The 13,247-nt window shown below is 49.4% G+C and overlaps 1 protein-coding gene across 2 annotated transcripts in view; it reads right to left on the reverse strand.

The window, feature by feature from the left end:
• LOC119401254 (protein PAT1 homolog 1) overlaps positions 1–13,247 on the reverse strand; it is a gene marked incomplete in the record, with an annotated part of 241,115 nt that overhangs the window by 110,623 nt on the left and 117,245 nt on the right. Inside the window, 1 exon segment of one of the 2 annotated variants that reach the window (XM_049418729.1) lies at positions 1,415–1,438. Coding sequence (XP_049274686.1) covers positions 1,415–1,438 — 24 coding nt within the window. 2 annotated transcript variants of the gene reach the window in all.

The raw sequence follows: 13,247 nt of genomic DNA on the forward strand, positions 1-13,247 counted from the left end.
GTGCAGCGGTCGCCGCGTCGTCGTCCACGTGGTCCACGCGCGCAGCAGGAGAGCGGGCGGGTCCACGAGTTCCGCGGGAGAGGGGAGGCCGGGTGACGTGCGCGGGTGAGTCCACGAGTTTCGGTGGAAAGGGGAGGCAGGCAGACGCGCACCCTCGCGTGTGTTGGCAGGCGGCTCCTCGGGAGCGCGTGGCGCGAGTTTTGAATTACCGCATGCGACGTAAAGCGTCGCGCGCTATAAGACATTGACTTGCCGGGTACCAAAATGATCAGTAAATGCTCGGTGGGGGAAAAAAAAAGGTTCGTTATATCCATTGCGAGGAAATTGTAGCTTCGTTAAAACAAGGTTTTAAATAGATGGGCATCTATGGGAATTTCAAGGGGAATTACGATTGCTTCGTTATATCCATTAGTTCGTTATATCCCACTTCGTTATAACGAGCTTCTACTGTACCTGAAGTTGACTGGACGCAAGAATTCTGCGTTTGAATTTAATGTTTGGAGCGTGACGTGCTAGTATGTCGGGTCTCTATGCCTTCGGATGCCTCACTACGCGGAGAACAGAAAAAAGCTTTTCTTTTTTTTTTTCGTTTCTCGCGGTGACAAAAATATATGCTCCAGGAAGGTATGGCCCAACAAAATCAGTCGTGAGAAATTTGTGCCCATAGAAAACATCCGGCTATGCGAAGAAAGTGGTTTTGTAATGGTTATAACTTCAAGCAGCCTTTCGCCTGGCCAGCATGCTTGTGTTTGTGCATATGCACGAGCATTGTCTCAGAAACGCTATTATTGCTTCGGTATTCTTTATGCCGTAGATTTGTGCATAGTATAGTCAATGGATAGTCATACCCCATATCTCTAACAATAAATTGCTCGGAACCCAATACAGCTGCCTTTGTTTTTTTCGCCGGGGTGGCTTCAACACTACAAGCTCACAGGGAAATGACCATTTGGGACTAGTTCTTTGCCACACCTTGCCATGTTTTGCCGCACTGCTGTGTGCGACATAGATCAAGGCTTCTTCGTTGAAGCATTCCGTGTGACGTCTTCCGTAGAAGACCACAACGCTTTTGACAAGTTCGAATAAATTATACTGCAAGACACTGGGAGGGAAAATCTGAAACCATATATGCCGCACAGGGCATCTTTGCTAATTTGCCAAGGCAGAAGGAACGGAAGCCACCCTGCAAGCGAATGAGGGGGGATCAGTGCTCACATCAATACTTCCAAAGAAAAAGTTTGTTATGAATTCATGCAATAAGACCTAGTTTTTCGATAAGTGCTCTTTTATCCTCTAGCATCTCTACAAAAGCCACCTAACTCAGCTTTTCTGGTTGTAGTCTGGCTTTAGGGCCTGTAGGTGTATACATACCCCAAATTTATTTGAAATTGCACTGGGTAACATTGCAACATACCTTTGTATCTGCTGGACACGGAAGCTGCGGGGGTAGTAAAAGGGGGGCGGCTTTAGAGAAATGCATGTCGTTAAAAACAGTTAAACATTACAATCGACGAGACACTACTGGGCACGCTATATTTCCTAGATCTTGAAAGGTACTCAAGTTGCTGATATTCCTCAAATGCAGTGCAACTGCATTTGTGGAATATCCCCCCTTCTCCTAAGTAAACATCTTAGGGTATAAACAAAATATGCTTAGGTAAAAATACCGTGTGACCGTGGGAAGACTTCCGAACGCTGATAAACGCAGTCAAACTAATAATAGCACGTATTTTGCGCTACACACTACAAAGTGCCCGATGAGGTTTCCGAAAGTAGCAGTACGCTCATCACCTGCCTATTTTATTCGAACTAGAAAACAAGCACTTTTACCTGAACCAAATACCACCTGTACTTCAAGTTACACTGAATGTCAAAATATGCAAAGAAAAAAAAAAATAAGTGCCCTGCATGACAGCTGCTGTGGGGAACCCGCTCAGAACCTGCTTCGGAAACACACGTGTTTTATTTCAACATTTAACGTGCTCCGTGCTCGTTAAAGTTATTGTCCCTGTTGTATGATAATTGATGAGCACCTTAGGCCACGAACGTTAATATTTTAACGGTTCAAGCGAGCACTGAGTTCGTTTTCAGGCGCCCGCAGTATGCACGGGACCGAGCGGCACGTCGTCTGCTATCGCTGCTCCCTGGACCCCTCGAGAGGGCGCGCGTGTAGTTGTCGCTACCTTTAAAAATACAGGGACCTTAGCGCAGCGCACATGGCAGCGCATGCCGCCCGGATACGTGGCCTCACTGATTGTGCTCGCTCGCTCGCTCTTCGCATCGCGAGGTCATTCGTGCCGTACGTGTCTCTGTCGTCTCCGTGCCCTTTGTGTGCCGCACATTCAGTCGCTAGGCCTCGTGGACGTCAGAGCTACGGAGTCATTCGGTGCCATGTTGTGGGTTTTGTGATGGTTTTGCCTTCGGCTGCTGGACCTAGCATATCCGCACTTACTACAACAGTATGACTTTTCGCAGAAGAGGACAGCACCAAAACGCTCAAGGAGAAGGTAGAAATCCTTCGTGAAGTGGATGGTGGAAAAAAACAAGCAAGCTTGAAATCGCAAGGTAGCATGGCATCCCCAAAAGCACTCTTTCAACATATATAAAAAATAAGAGAGCGATTGAGGAGGCCTACGCAACTGATGCGTTCACTGGCAGTCGCAAGAGGCTCCGCTCGGCGAAGTTTCCGGAATTGGAGCGCGCAGTGCTCACGTGGATCAAGGAAATGAGGAGCCAAAACATCCCACTGAACGGCCCTATCGTTACGGCGAAGGCAGCAGACTACGCGCTTCGCCTGAACATTGATGATTTTAAAGCTTCAGAGGGCTGGCTTCATCGTTTCCGAGAGAGGCACGAGATTGTGTTCCGCACCGTGTCTGCCGAAGGCAAAGAAGTGAACAGCGAGACGTGCGCAAAGTGGCAAAGCGGTGCTTTGCAAGTACACCTTCACGCGTATTCGCCGCGCGATATATTTAATGCCGACGAAACCGCATTATTTTATAAGCTGCTGCCGAGCAAAACGTTGACCTACAAAGGCGACAACTGTGCTAGCGGGAAGAGAAGCAAAGAGCGCATTACTGTCTTGGTCGCAGCAAACATGACCGGGACCGAAAAACTACCGCTGCTGATCATAGGGAAGGCCCTGAAGCCTCGTTGCATCAAGAACATCTGCACACTACCGGCAGAGTATACAGCCAACTGCAAGGCATGGATGACACGGGTAATCTTCAAACAGTGGCTGATAAAGCTCGACCACAAGTTTGAATTAACTAACAGAAGGGTGCTCTTGGTAGTCGACAACTGCTTGGCGCAGGTGGTTGATGTGGACTTGAAGGCGATTAAGCTCTCGTTTCTGCCGCCGAAAACAACAGCAGCCCTGCAACCAATGGACCAGGGGGTCATTAGGAACTTAAAGTGCTTTTACAGGCGCCACACGTTGGAGCGTTTGGCGTTGTGCGCCGCCGGTACGAAAGGCTACGATGTGATGCTGCTCGCGGCCTTGCATATGTTGGTGCGGGCCTGGAATCAGGTCACAAAAACAACTGTTGCCAATTGCTTCCACCACAGTGGCTTTTGTGTGGCCAGTGAGGGCACAGCCAGCGCCGGCGCTGGCACAGCTTGCGAGCCCGACGAGCGCAAGGCCGCGGTCATTCCTGCTGGACTACGGGATGCGCTGGAGGACGTGAGCTTCAACGTCTACGTCGATGCAGATCGCTGTGCAGCGGTCTGCGGCACAATCACCGACGATATCATCGCGCAGGTTACTGGCAGAGAAGCGCCTGTCGTCGATGTAGGTGCGGATGACGAAGAGGATGAGGCGCCGACGCGGCCCTCAGCTTCGGAGCTAATGGAAGCTATGCGTGTCGCACGCCTATTCTTCAGCTTCGAGGAAGGCGAAGAGGATGCTTTCCGCCACGTTCGCGCGTTGGAAAACAAGGCTATGGCGATCGCATTCAAAGAAGAGAAGCAGACAGTGATCACGGATTATTTTCGCAAATAAATGTTTTGAGTGATCTTCCAACAACCCGGTCTCATTTCTTGCTGTTTTTTCAAGGAATTTTGTTAGTTCAAATTCGGTTTAATTCGAACTCATTGGGTGTCCCCGTGAAATTCGAATTAACGAGCTTTTACTGTACACGCGACCACACCCACTGGTACAAACTACGCACTTCCTGACAGACTCACGCAGCCCCCCCCCCTCGCCAACCCTCCGGCTCCTATCTCCACGTGCCCATTGCACGAAGGAGACGGTCGGCTCATTTCATCTCTGGTTATGCCCCGTTCATCGGCAGCGCCAGCGCAGTGCACTTTCACTTGCACACAGAGTATACGACGCGCGGGGTGATATAATCGCGATTTGGACTTAATTGATAAGTAAGATCATGGCGAAAGCAAAAAATTCGCCTGAAGTGTCTATATACTTACTATCGCAAAAAAAAAAAAGCAAAATAGCTGCCGGCTAAGATCACATGAAAGCACGGCAACAGCCTGAATCACGGCAATTCCGATTATGGTGGCCACGTTACCATACCTGCCAAGTTTGGAGAAACGGAATCCGGGAGATTTACTCAACGGGGGGGAGGGGGGGGGGGTATAAAGCATGCCGACCGCAGGGGAGGAGGTACTACGATAGCAATTATACGGACATTAGGCAGTTTTAGAGTAGCGTGCGCAAAGCTTTGCGTTGGCTTCTCGCACAACTGCGCATGCGTCGTGCGCTAACCGCTTGCGGGCTCCCGTTAAGTGACGGAAATAGCGGGCCGCAAACGCTAACTTAGCGTACGCTATTCTAAAACTGCCTACTGTCAGCGGGATTTTGCGGTCGCCGCTGATCTGTACAGAGTCCAGATAACAGTACAGATAACATCGCTTATGCATCGTCTGTTTCACGTGCGAGTAAAGCGCGCTAGCGCTAGGGAGAAACGCAGTTGAAGCAGAGATGAAACGACCCGGCCGTCACCGTCGCGCGAAGGGCACATGCGATAACATCGCTCCGCGTGCGAGGCCTGTCGTCGCTTGCTTACCAGTTATTTCGTCGGGCAAGGGACCATAAGGGGCGCCATTGAGATGGGGACGGTCGCGAGCGCTGGCGAACGCGCTATCTCGACAGACATCGGTAACGGTTACCCTTTTAAGTGTTGGGCTCTCCACTTAAAGCAGTAGTGACAAAAAATTCTGAAGGCGAGATAACTTGTGGGATAGATTTGTGTGTACAAAAATGCATCATCTACGAAATATTAACGGCTGATATAACCTATAACACATTTAGGATCAATTTTTAAATTGCGTGTTGCGCATCTGTACGCGGAACGTCCCACCTCGCGTCACGACATCAAACAACAGCTACCTGCGTCACGAGCTTGAGTTGGCTCTCCTAGCGAAAACAGAGCGCACCTTTTTTATGTACTTATATGTACGCATCACAGACAAGACGCGGCTGCAGCGCTATGACACGTTTGCGCTGGCAGCACTGCGGCACAAAGTGCACAGCTACTTCATGCGCAATGAAACTGAGTTGAACCTTACTACCATCGTTAAAAAAAAGAAGAAGAAGAATCCTTTCGTCTTTTCTACTACATGGCCAGACAACTTTGCTCATGTGGCCAGACAAAGCACTGGACGCACGGGGCAAAACTAGATTTCCGGGAGATTTTCCTATCAACCGTACAACCGGGAGAAACATTCAAAATCCGGGAGTCTCCTGGGTAATCCGGGAGACTTGGCAGGTATGCGTTACTGTTTTCCGACATCGCGCACCGAATCGAGCAAGTGGGACCCGTGCCGGTGTCACGAATTTCGGTCGCCGCTATGCCTTAGCTCTGAAAAGTTTTGTAATTCGGCTTTGTAGTAAAACGTCCACATAAGCAGTGCTGTAGCTGGTAATTGCGAGCTGCAGCCTCCCAAAAATATCGGTCGACTGCCTTAAACTTGTTTCAGCAGTGCCCTCACCAGAAAAAAACAGAAAGAAAAAAGAAAGAAAAAAGCTGTCACTTGCTGTAAATGGGCCTGTTAGCTACGCTCGCTCTCGCCTGGAAATTTATTCTTCACAGAGTCCTAAATAGCATCTTTGAAGCTCGGGATCACAGCGAGTGAGCTTTCCGATAACCGCCAACAAGCGTCGTCGTCTTTTTTTGTCACCGATCGGGACGGCTTGCAAGATACCAGCCTTGTCAACGACATCCGCTTCCTGAACGATCGCGATCCCTTGGGAGATCACTCAGGGTCGTTACATCTACTGCTACCGCTTCTACAACTAATCATGCTTGTTACTTGACACGCGGCGATAACAAAAACACCATATCGGGCGCTAACGCACCAGCACACGCGTCAAAGAATACAGAACTACACTGCGTAGTCACAACATTGCGCGATACGATGTGCCGTGGTTCCAGCATGCCACGCATTAGCCGTATTATTTCCCACTCCACCGCTTCAAAGGCGAGGAGAGCATCGAGGCGCGCCCCTTCCACGCAGCCGCCGTTCGATTTGAAAAATGCATTCACAAAACCTCGAGCTAGCGTTACCGCGACTTTCATTGCCTTTCAATAAACTTACTGCGGATTTTCCCTGATGGGAACACATTTTCCCTGAGTTTTCCCTGAGTATTTCCAGACTATCCAAAATCCCTGAGAATTCCCGGTTTTCCCGGTTTTCCCAGTCGGTAGACACCCTGCATGCGTAATTTATGTGCCACGCTCATGGTGCATTCGCGGCCATTTCGCTAGCTTGACATGTACCAAACTTGGTAATGCATGACATGAGTGTATGACGAACATAAATGACAGGTGGTAACATGACAATCGTGACATGCATGTCATGTAGGGCACGATTTACATGTCACGCTCACAGTGCGCTTGCGACCAGTTTGCTAGCTGATATACACCAAAACTGCTATTGCGTGACGTGTCTGCATGACGAACATAAATGAGAGGCGATAACATGACAATCATGACATGCATGTCATGTAGGGCATGATTTACACGCCACGCTCATCGTGCACTTGCGGCCGCTTCGCCAGCTTGATATACACAAAATTGGTATTGCGTGACGTGACTGTAGACGAACACAAATGACAGGTGGGAACATGAAAATCATGACAGGCATGTCATGTACGGCATGATTGACATGCCACACTCATGGCACGCTTGCGGCCGTTTCACTAATGTGACATACACCAAATTTGGTATTGCGTGACGTGACTGTATGACTAACATAAATGACAGGTTGTAATATGTCATGCATGGCATGTATGGCGTGACTTGCATGCCACGCTTATGGTGTGCTTGCGGCCGTTTCACTAGCTTGATATGCACTAAAATTGGTATTCATGACGAACGTAAATGACAGGTCTTACCATGCAAATTATGACAAGCACGTCATGTACGTCTTCAATTACATGACACTGGGGCTCTTCGATTTTCCACTTCTGGCTACCCGCGGACTGCCAAAGCCAGCCAGAGCGCGCTCGTCTTTCTCGGGTTGCTCTGACCCCCTCGCGGCGCACTTCCGGTTGGCGTTCGTTTTTCTAGGGTTGAACGGTTCTGGTGACCCGCGGGGAGCCCGAGGGTCACCAGAAGCTTCCAGGACAATTTAGTCATGGAAGCTCTCTGGAAGGTTTCGGGCTAGCAGACGCCGAAAAGAGACGATATGCGCTTGCCGCCATCTTAGTGAGGACTCGACGGATTGCAATGCGGGCGCTTGCGGACTACACCTTCGCTTGTCCTTCCACTCGGTGCCGTTCCGCTGTGCGAGATGGCACGATTCGAAAATCCCCACTATTTGGAGTTAATGTTTATTGCTTTTCTTATGTGTCCCGTGAAGTTTCCTTCCGTGAACAACGCGGCAAACTGTCGCGTTCTAACTGCGTCGTGCACATGTCCCAATAGTTATGTACACGTTCGTACGCACGCATGGAGACCCCTTTCTAGTTTATTTTTTTGTAGTAGTATTCAATTGTGGTGTCGTGTGTGCTTTATGTGCATTTAGCTGAGACGATTGTGATCGAACTAGCAATTTCGCTCTGTCGTATGTTTGCGTGCGTAAACCCTGTCAGAACTTAACTATTTCAACTAGGTCTTTGATGTTGATAAAATGCACTGATTGAATAAAAGCGATCGCAACATTGTTTTTTGTGTGATGCTCGTTGGTCGCGATCAGCGTGCGAGTGCACTTCGATCTATGGGCCAGTATATGAGGTATGATATTATGGTATGCTACGACGCATCCATGTGAAAAAACGGAGATGAATTCAGAAATGTATGCATCATTTTGTTGCTTATTTCATCGTCGGCTTTGTCTTTTTCCACCTCTTAGTAATAATGCCATGCAGTATGTACGCGGTTATCACCTAGTAGTTCAAATAAAAGCTGAGCTACATGAGATTTTGGAGTGCCACTTAGGACTGGAAAGGAGGCTCAGGCAATATCTGCCAAAACGAGTCGAAGACTCGTCACACAGAAGTTTATTTTAGATATAACACACACTCGTGGTACTGATACTGCCCTATGTCTCAAGTTACGACAAAACGCAAGCTGATCGATGACATGTGCGACGTAGTACGCAATAGATCCTTGAGCTCTTTCGGCGACACGGTCACTTTCGCGAGATTTTCGGGTCGTGTTGCGCAGCGACTGTTACACGTACTAAGCAGACGTGAGCTGGATAAGCCGTTAGTGGCATGGCAGCTCACCTTGCATCGCTTTCGTGGCGCCGTGCGCCAGCTGACTGTTTTGTTCGCGGACAGGACGAGTTGCGCATGATCTTGCGAACGTACGTGATCGTATCCCAAATGCGTATGCTCGTGAATATCACTTCAGCTCTTCAGCAAACCTAGCCACATATTTTCAAGCGGGCAATGCAGAAAAAACCAATGCGCACGCGGCGCGAAGTTTCGTTTGCTGCCACGGTGGTACCGTTTGTTTACGTTTACGCTGGCTGTCCCGACGTTCGATTTTGCAATCTTCGGGCAGCTTCGGGTTGTCTCGGGCTTCCCACACATGTGACCAATACGCTGTTTCCTGTCCCAACCGGAAGCAGCTGGCTGGCCCTCTGGCTAGCTCTGGCTGCCAGCGAACTGCCAGAAGTCCAAAAATCGAAGATCCCCACTGTCTTGGTGCGCTTCCGGCTGTTTTGTTCACTGGATGTATACGAAAATCGGTATGGCATGACATAAGTGCGCAACGAACATAAATGACAAGTCATGCATTGTATGTACCAAAATACAGTCAAACCTCGTTAATACGTACCCGCTTTAAGCATACCAACGGTTAAAACGTAGTTGCGATGAATCCCCGACTGAGTCTCATAGAGCCTGATGCATTCGCTGACCGCTTAAGCCGTAGTGCTTCGTCCTACGCCTACCGGTTAGTGCGTACCCTACGTACCGCGATAACTTTTTGTGCCATAAAATTTTACTGCGCCGCTGAACTTCCGGACCCCCCAAAGTGCCGCCAAAGGTTTTCCATCTTCGAGAAGTGCGTAGATCGGTCGATCGCTGATTCCGACTTCCGCGCGATTGCGACGACGCTTTTGCGAGTAAGCACCGGGAAAGAACGAAGGTGAGGCGGCGGCCACCGAAGAACATGCTAGCATGACTTATCGCCGACAACCTTATCACAATAAGTATCTTCAGATATCTGGTCGGGCTCGCGTGCGGCGCAGCACTACTTTAAGCCTACTGCACGCTTTTAATAGGCGACAACCTGAACGCGCTGGGCCGCTGATCGCTGCCGCCTCGTTGTGCGGGGCCGTGTTCAAGCGCGCGCCGCTTTGTAGAAACGAAAGCAGCTCGCTGTTGCGGATTTGAGCGTTGCTGGTCGCGGGTGACGAGAAACCTCTTTGTATTGACACTATCACGATAAACGCACGCGTACCTACAGCAAGCGTAGCGTTGTTGTAACCATACTGCACGCTTTTATTGGGCGACCACCCAAACGCGCTTCCGTCCGCTGCCAGCACCGCTAGAGCGTCGCAGAGTGCGCATCGCTTGCAGGAAGTTCGTCATCGCCGCCGGCGCGTTAACTGATCCAGCTACTCGCCGCATCTGTGCACGGTCGGAGCTAAGTGGGTACGAAGCACACTCCCACGACAAATGCGCGCTTGCAGTGCAGCAAACAGCCCGGCAGTGACGGCGTGAGCTGAGAAGGCCACGCGCTGCACGCAACTAGCCAGGAGACGATCGGCTCCACGCAGCCGTACCGCGTTTCACTGAAACTGTCAGTTTTCGTTTAGTAGCAGATCGCGGTACAGACGCACACACACATAGCCGACACTGTCCGTTCCGTCGCTATGTCGGTCACTGCGTATACCGGACCCTGTAATAGTTCCGAAATGCTCCTTCGCGTCGCCACCGCGCGCTATCGGCACTACCGGACGGTCGTGCGAAAGTGCCAGAATCTTTTCTCCACTTTGGCAAAAACAAAGAAAAGGCTTTGCAATGGGTAGTTTAGGCAATATTTGCTGTGGCACTGTATATATTTCTTTGCTGGCGGCGATGGCATACGCGAGGAGATGCAAAATTTTACTTGGTGGTTAATGCGTACTACCGTTTAGTGCGTAGTTATGCGGCGTTCCCGGCAGGTACGCATTAACGAGGTTCCACTGTATACGTCTTATTAGCATGGTATATATAGTAAAAGCTCGGTAATTCAGATTTCTAGGGACTGGAAAAAATGTCCGAATTATCGAATGGTCAAAATAAACACAATAAATGCAAGAGTTTTTTCAACATACCTTTACTTTACAAAGTAATCGCGGATGCTTGCCTGTTTTCGAGCAGAAATTCGCACGGACACATTTTTTCTGAGCCCTTCAAGGTGCTCAGCAGCTCGCATGCTGTCTGCAGTGCCAAAACAAAATTCTTCAAGGACGACAAGGGCCTCCGCAGCTTCCTTCACAGAACAAGGGGGCCTGTGTGGCTCATGGTGTGGCTGCTCCTCTTCAGACTCTTCGTTCTTGGATTCGTCGCCATGCACCACTTCCTTGACGATTTGCTCATCAGTCAGAGAGCCAGCAGTGGCAACGCCATCATCAATGCCGATATAATGGTCGAGTGTCACTGCAACAGGCATAACACTTCCGAAATCCTGCCCATCATCGGAACTGTCGTCCGGCGACACTTCGGCCACCGCGGCATCGCTGGAGTTGGGTACAACAAAGCCACTGTGTCTGAAACAGTTGGCAATGGCGTGCGCAGGCGTGTTCTGCCACACATACGCAAGAATGCTAACTGCGCTCAGGAGACTCATGTCGTATTGTTTGCCGACGTCATGGCACAGGAGCAACTTCTTGTCGGGAGAGCCCATTTTTCAGGGCACGCAAAATTTCTACTTTGGTGGTGAAGTCCTTGGCCTCGTACTTGGGCCGCTTCGCCGGCGTTGCCATCGGCGGAGAGTGTGTTCACACGAGAAGTCAGCACAAAAGCACCAGCAAAGATCAAGCTAAAGGAGCCGTACTGAATCGTTCCTCGATAAAACGGCGTTCAACGATGCAGCTCACCAACGGGAACAAAGCAACAAAATGGCACGGCCAAACCCACACGTCCACACGCAAAGAAAAGGCGTTCAACCAGTCTCAAGTCAAGCCACGTCTATAATTGATGTCCATGGTGATGCTGCGTTTGAGCTTCACTTTTGTTCCAAATAGTTCTTTTTTCATTTTCGAGCCTCGCCAGTGGCCCGAAAGTCGCCGAATTAACCGATTTGCGATCAAATCTGTCCGAAATAACGAGTGCCCAGTCTCATAGAGTGATGCACATATTTACAGGGACCAGATGACGTGTCCGAATTAACCGATTTTATGAATTTACGAGAGTCGAATTAACGAGCTTTTACTGTACCATATTATACATGCACGCGTGCATGCATGATATACATGCGATATATAGTGAACGAGATGTCATGGCATGAATGACTTCATTTGCCTTGAAGACAAGCAGGGCGATGCATGCAGCTGTTTGCTTGCTGCTTCGCATTACATCCATTCCCACAGTGTATGGGATCTGCCAGATCTTTTTATCTCTACGGTTCTCCACAGTGCATGGCAATTTGGTTGTTATTGGATTGTCTCATGCGCAGTGCTTTCACCTCTACTGCATCATGTACGGCGTACATGAGCCTTGGTTTTTCTTTTGAGCTGTGTTGTTTCAATAAACTGTTGCTACTCCCAGTGTGTGTGATCGTGCAATTTCCTTCTCTTGTGTATGCAACCTTCAAGGATGGGTTCGTCATTCTTTCATTCCATATGATGTTTCAATTTCCACACAATGCCACTACTTAGTAACACTAATAATTGGGCAAGTTGGTGTGGGTTCATGATTAAACTCAGCGCAACGGACACGAGATACTAACGTCCTCGTGTATTCCTCGTCTGTATCTCGTGTCCGTTGTGCCAAGTTTAATCATGCCACTAGTTAGTCTTTGTCAAATTCTATTGTCCGTGCATGTGCGGCTCAATACAAGCAGCACTTAAATATATCTTGCACAACAATAAAACATTCAGTTTAAGTTAAGTGACTGTGTTGTGTATGTCGTTGTTCGTCATTGTTTCTCAAATCTTGTGGGGGCGCTGTCACTCTCTGTAAAGTCGTTTTCGCCGAATGGCACGCGCATCCGGCGAATTAGTCTTAGCTAGCGTGGTTAGTTTCGCCATCGATCGAGAGATGCCGCTGTGGGCACGTGGTGGCGCAGTTGCGTCGCTTGGCAGGAAGCAAGGTTATTTGGTTACTTGTGAAGGAGCACTTTCTCGCTTTTGGGGTTTGGCAGCGTGCGTCGAAGGACGTCTCTTGCGGTGGGTCCGTGGGGACAACACCACAGCTCCTTCCCATGGGCCCTCGTGGCGAGTTAAACGTCAGCGACGCAACATTCATGGTACATTGTACGTGTCGAGTTATTATGTTGTCTGTGTGTTGTATTGGCATTATGTATCTGGTTATTCAGCGTGTTACTATAGTCGGATACAACTTTAGAAGGCAGCGGCATTTCCACCTCAAAGGCGGATGAACACAAGCATGCACCAATGGGCGCGCACTCGGGACTGACGTCATGAGCGGAACGGCCGGTGGTTCCGCTTTTGGAGAACATCGGCACGTGCATGAGCGGGACTATTTCTTTAGTCGCGGAGGCAATTGGCTGCCGCGCTTCGGTCTGGGCGGGGCCTCTCCTGCCTTCTAAAGTTGTATCCGACTATAGTTATGTATTAGATTCAGCTGGCGAGCTCGATGTTCTATAAAGCAGTTAATAAATGTCCAT

The sequence above is a fragment of the Rhipicephalus sanguineus genome, chromosome 8 (assembly GCF_013339695.2).
Source record: "Rhipicephalus sanguineus isolate Rsan-2018 chromosome 8, BIME_Rsan_1.4, whole genome shotgun sequence".
In the NCBI taxonomy this organism is placed as follows: domain Eukaryota; kingdom Metazoa; phylum Arthropoda; class Arachnida; order Ixodida; family Ixodidae; genus Rhipicephalus; species Rhipicephalus sanguineus.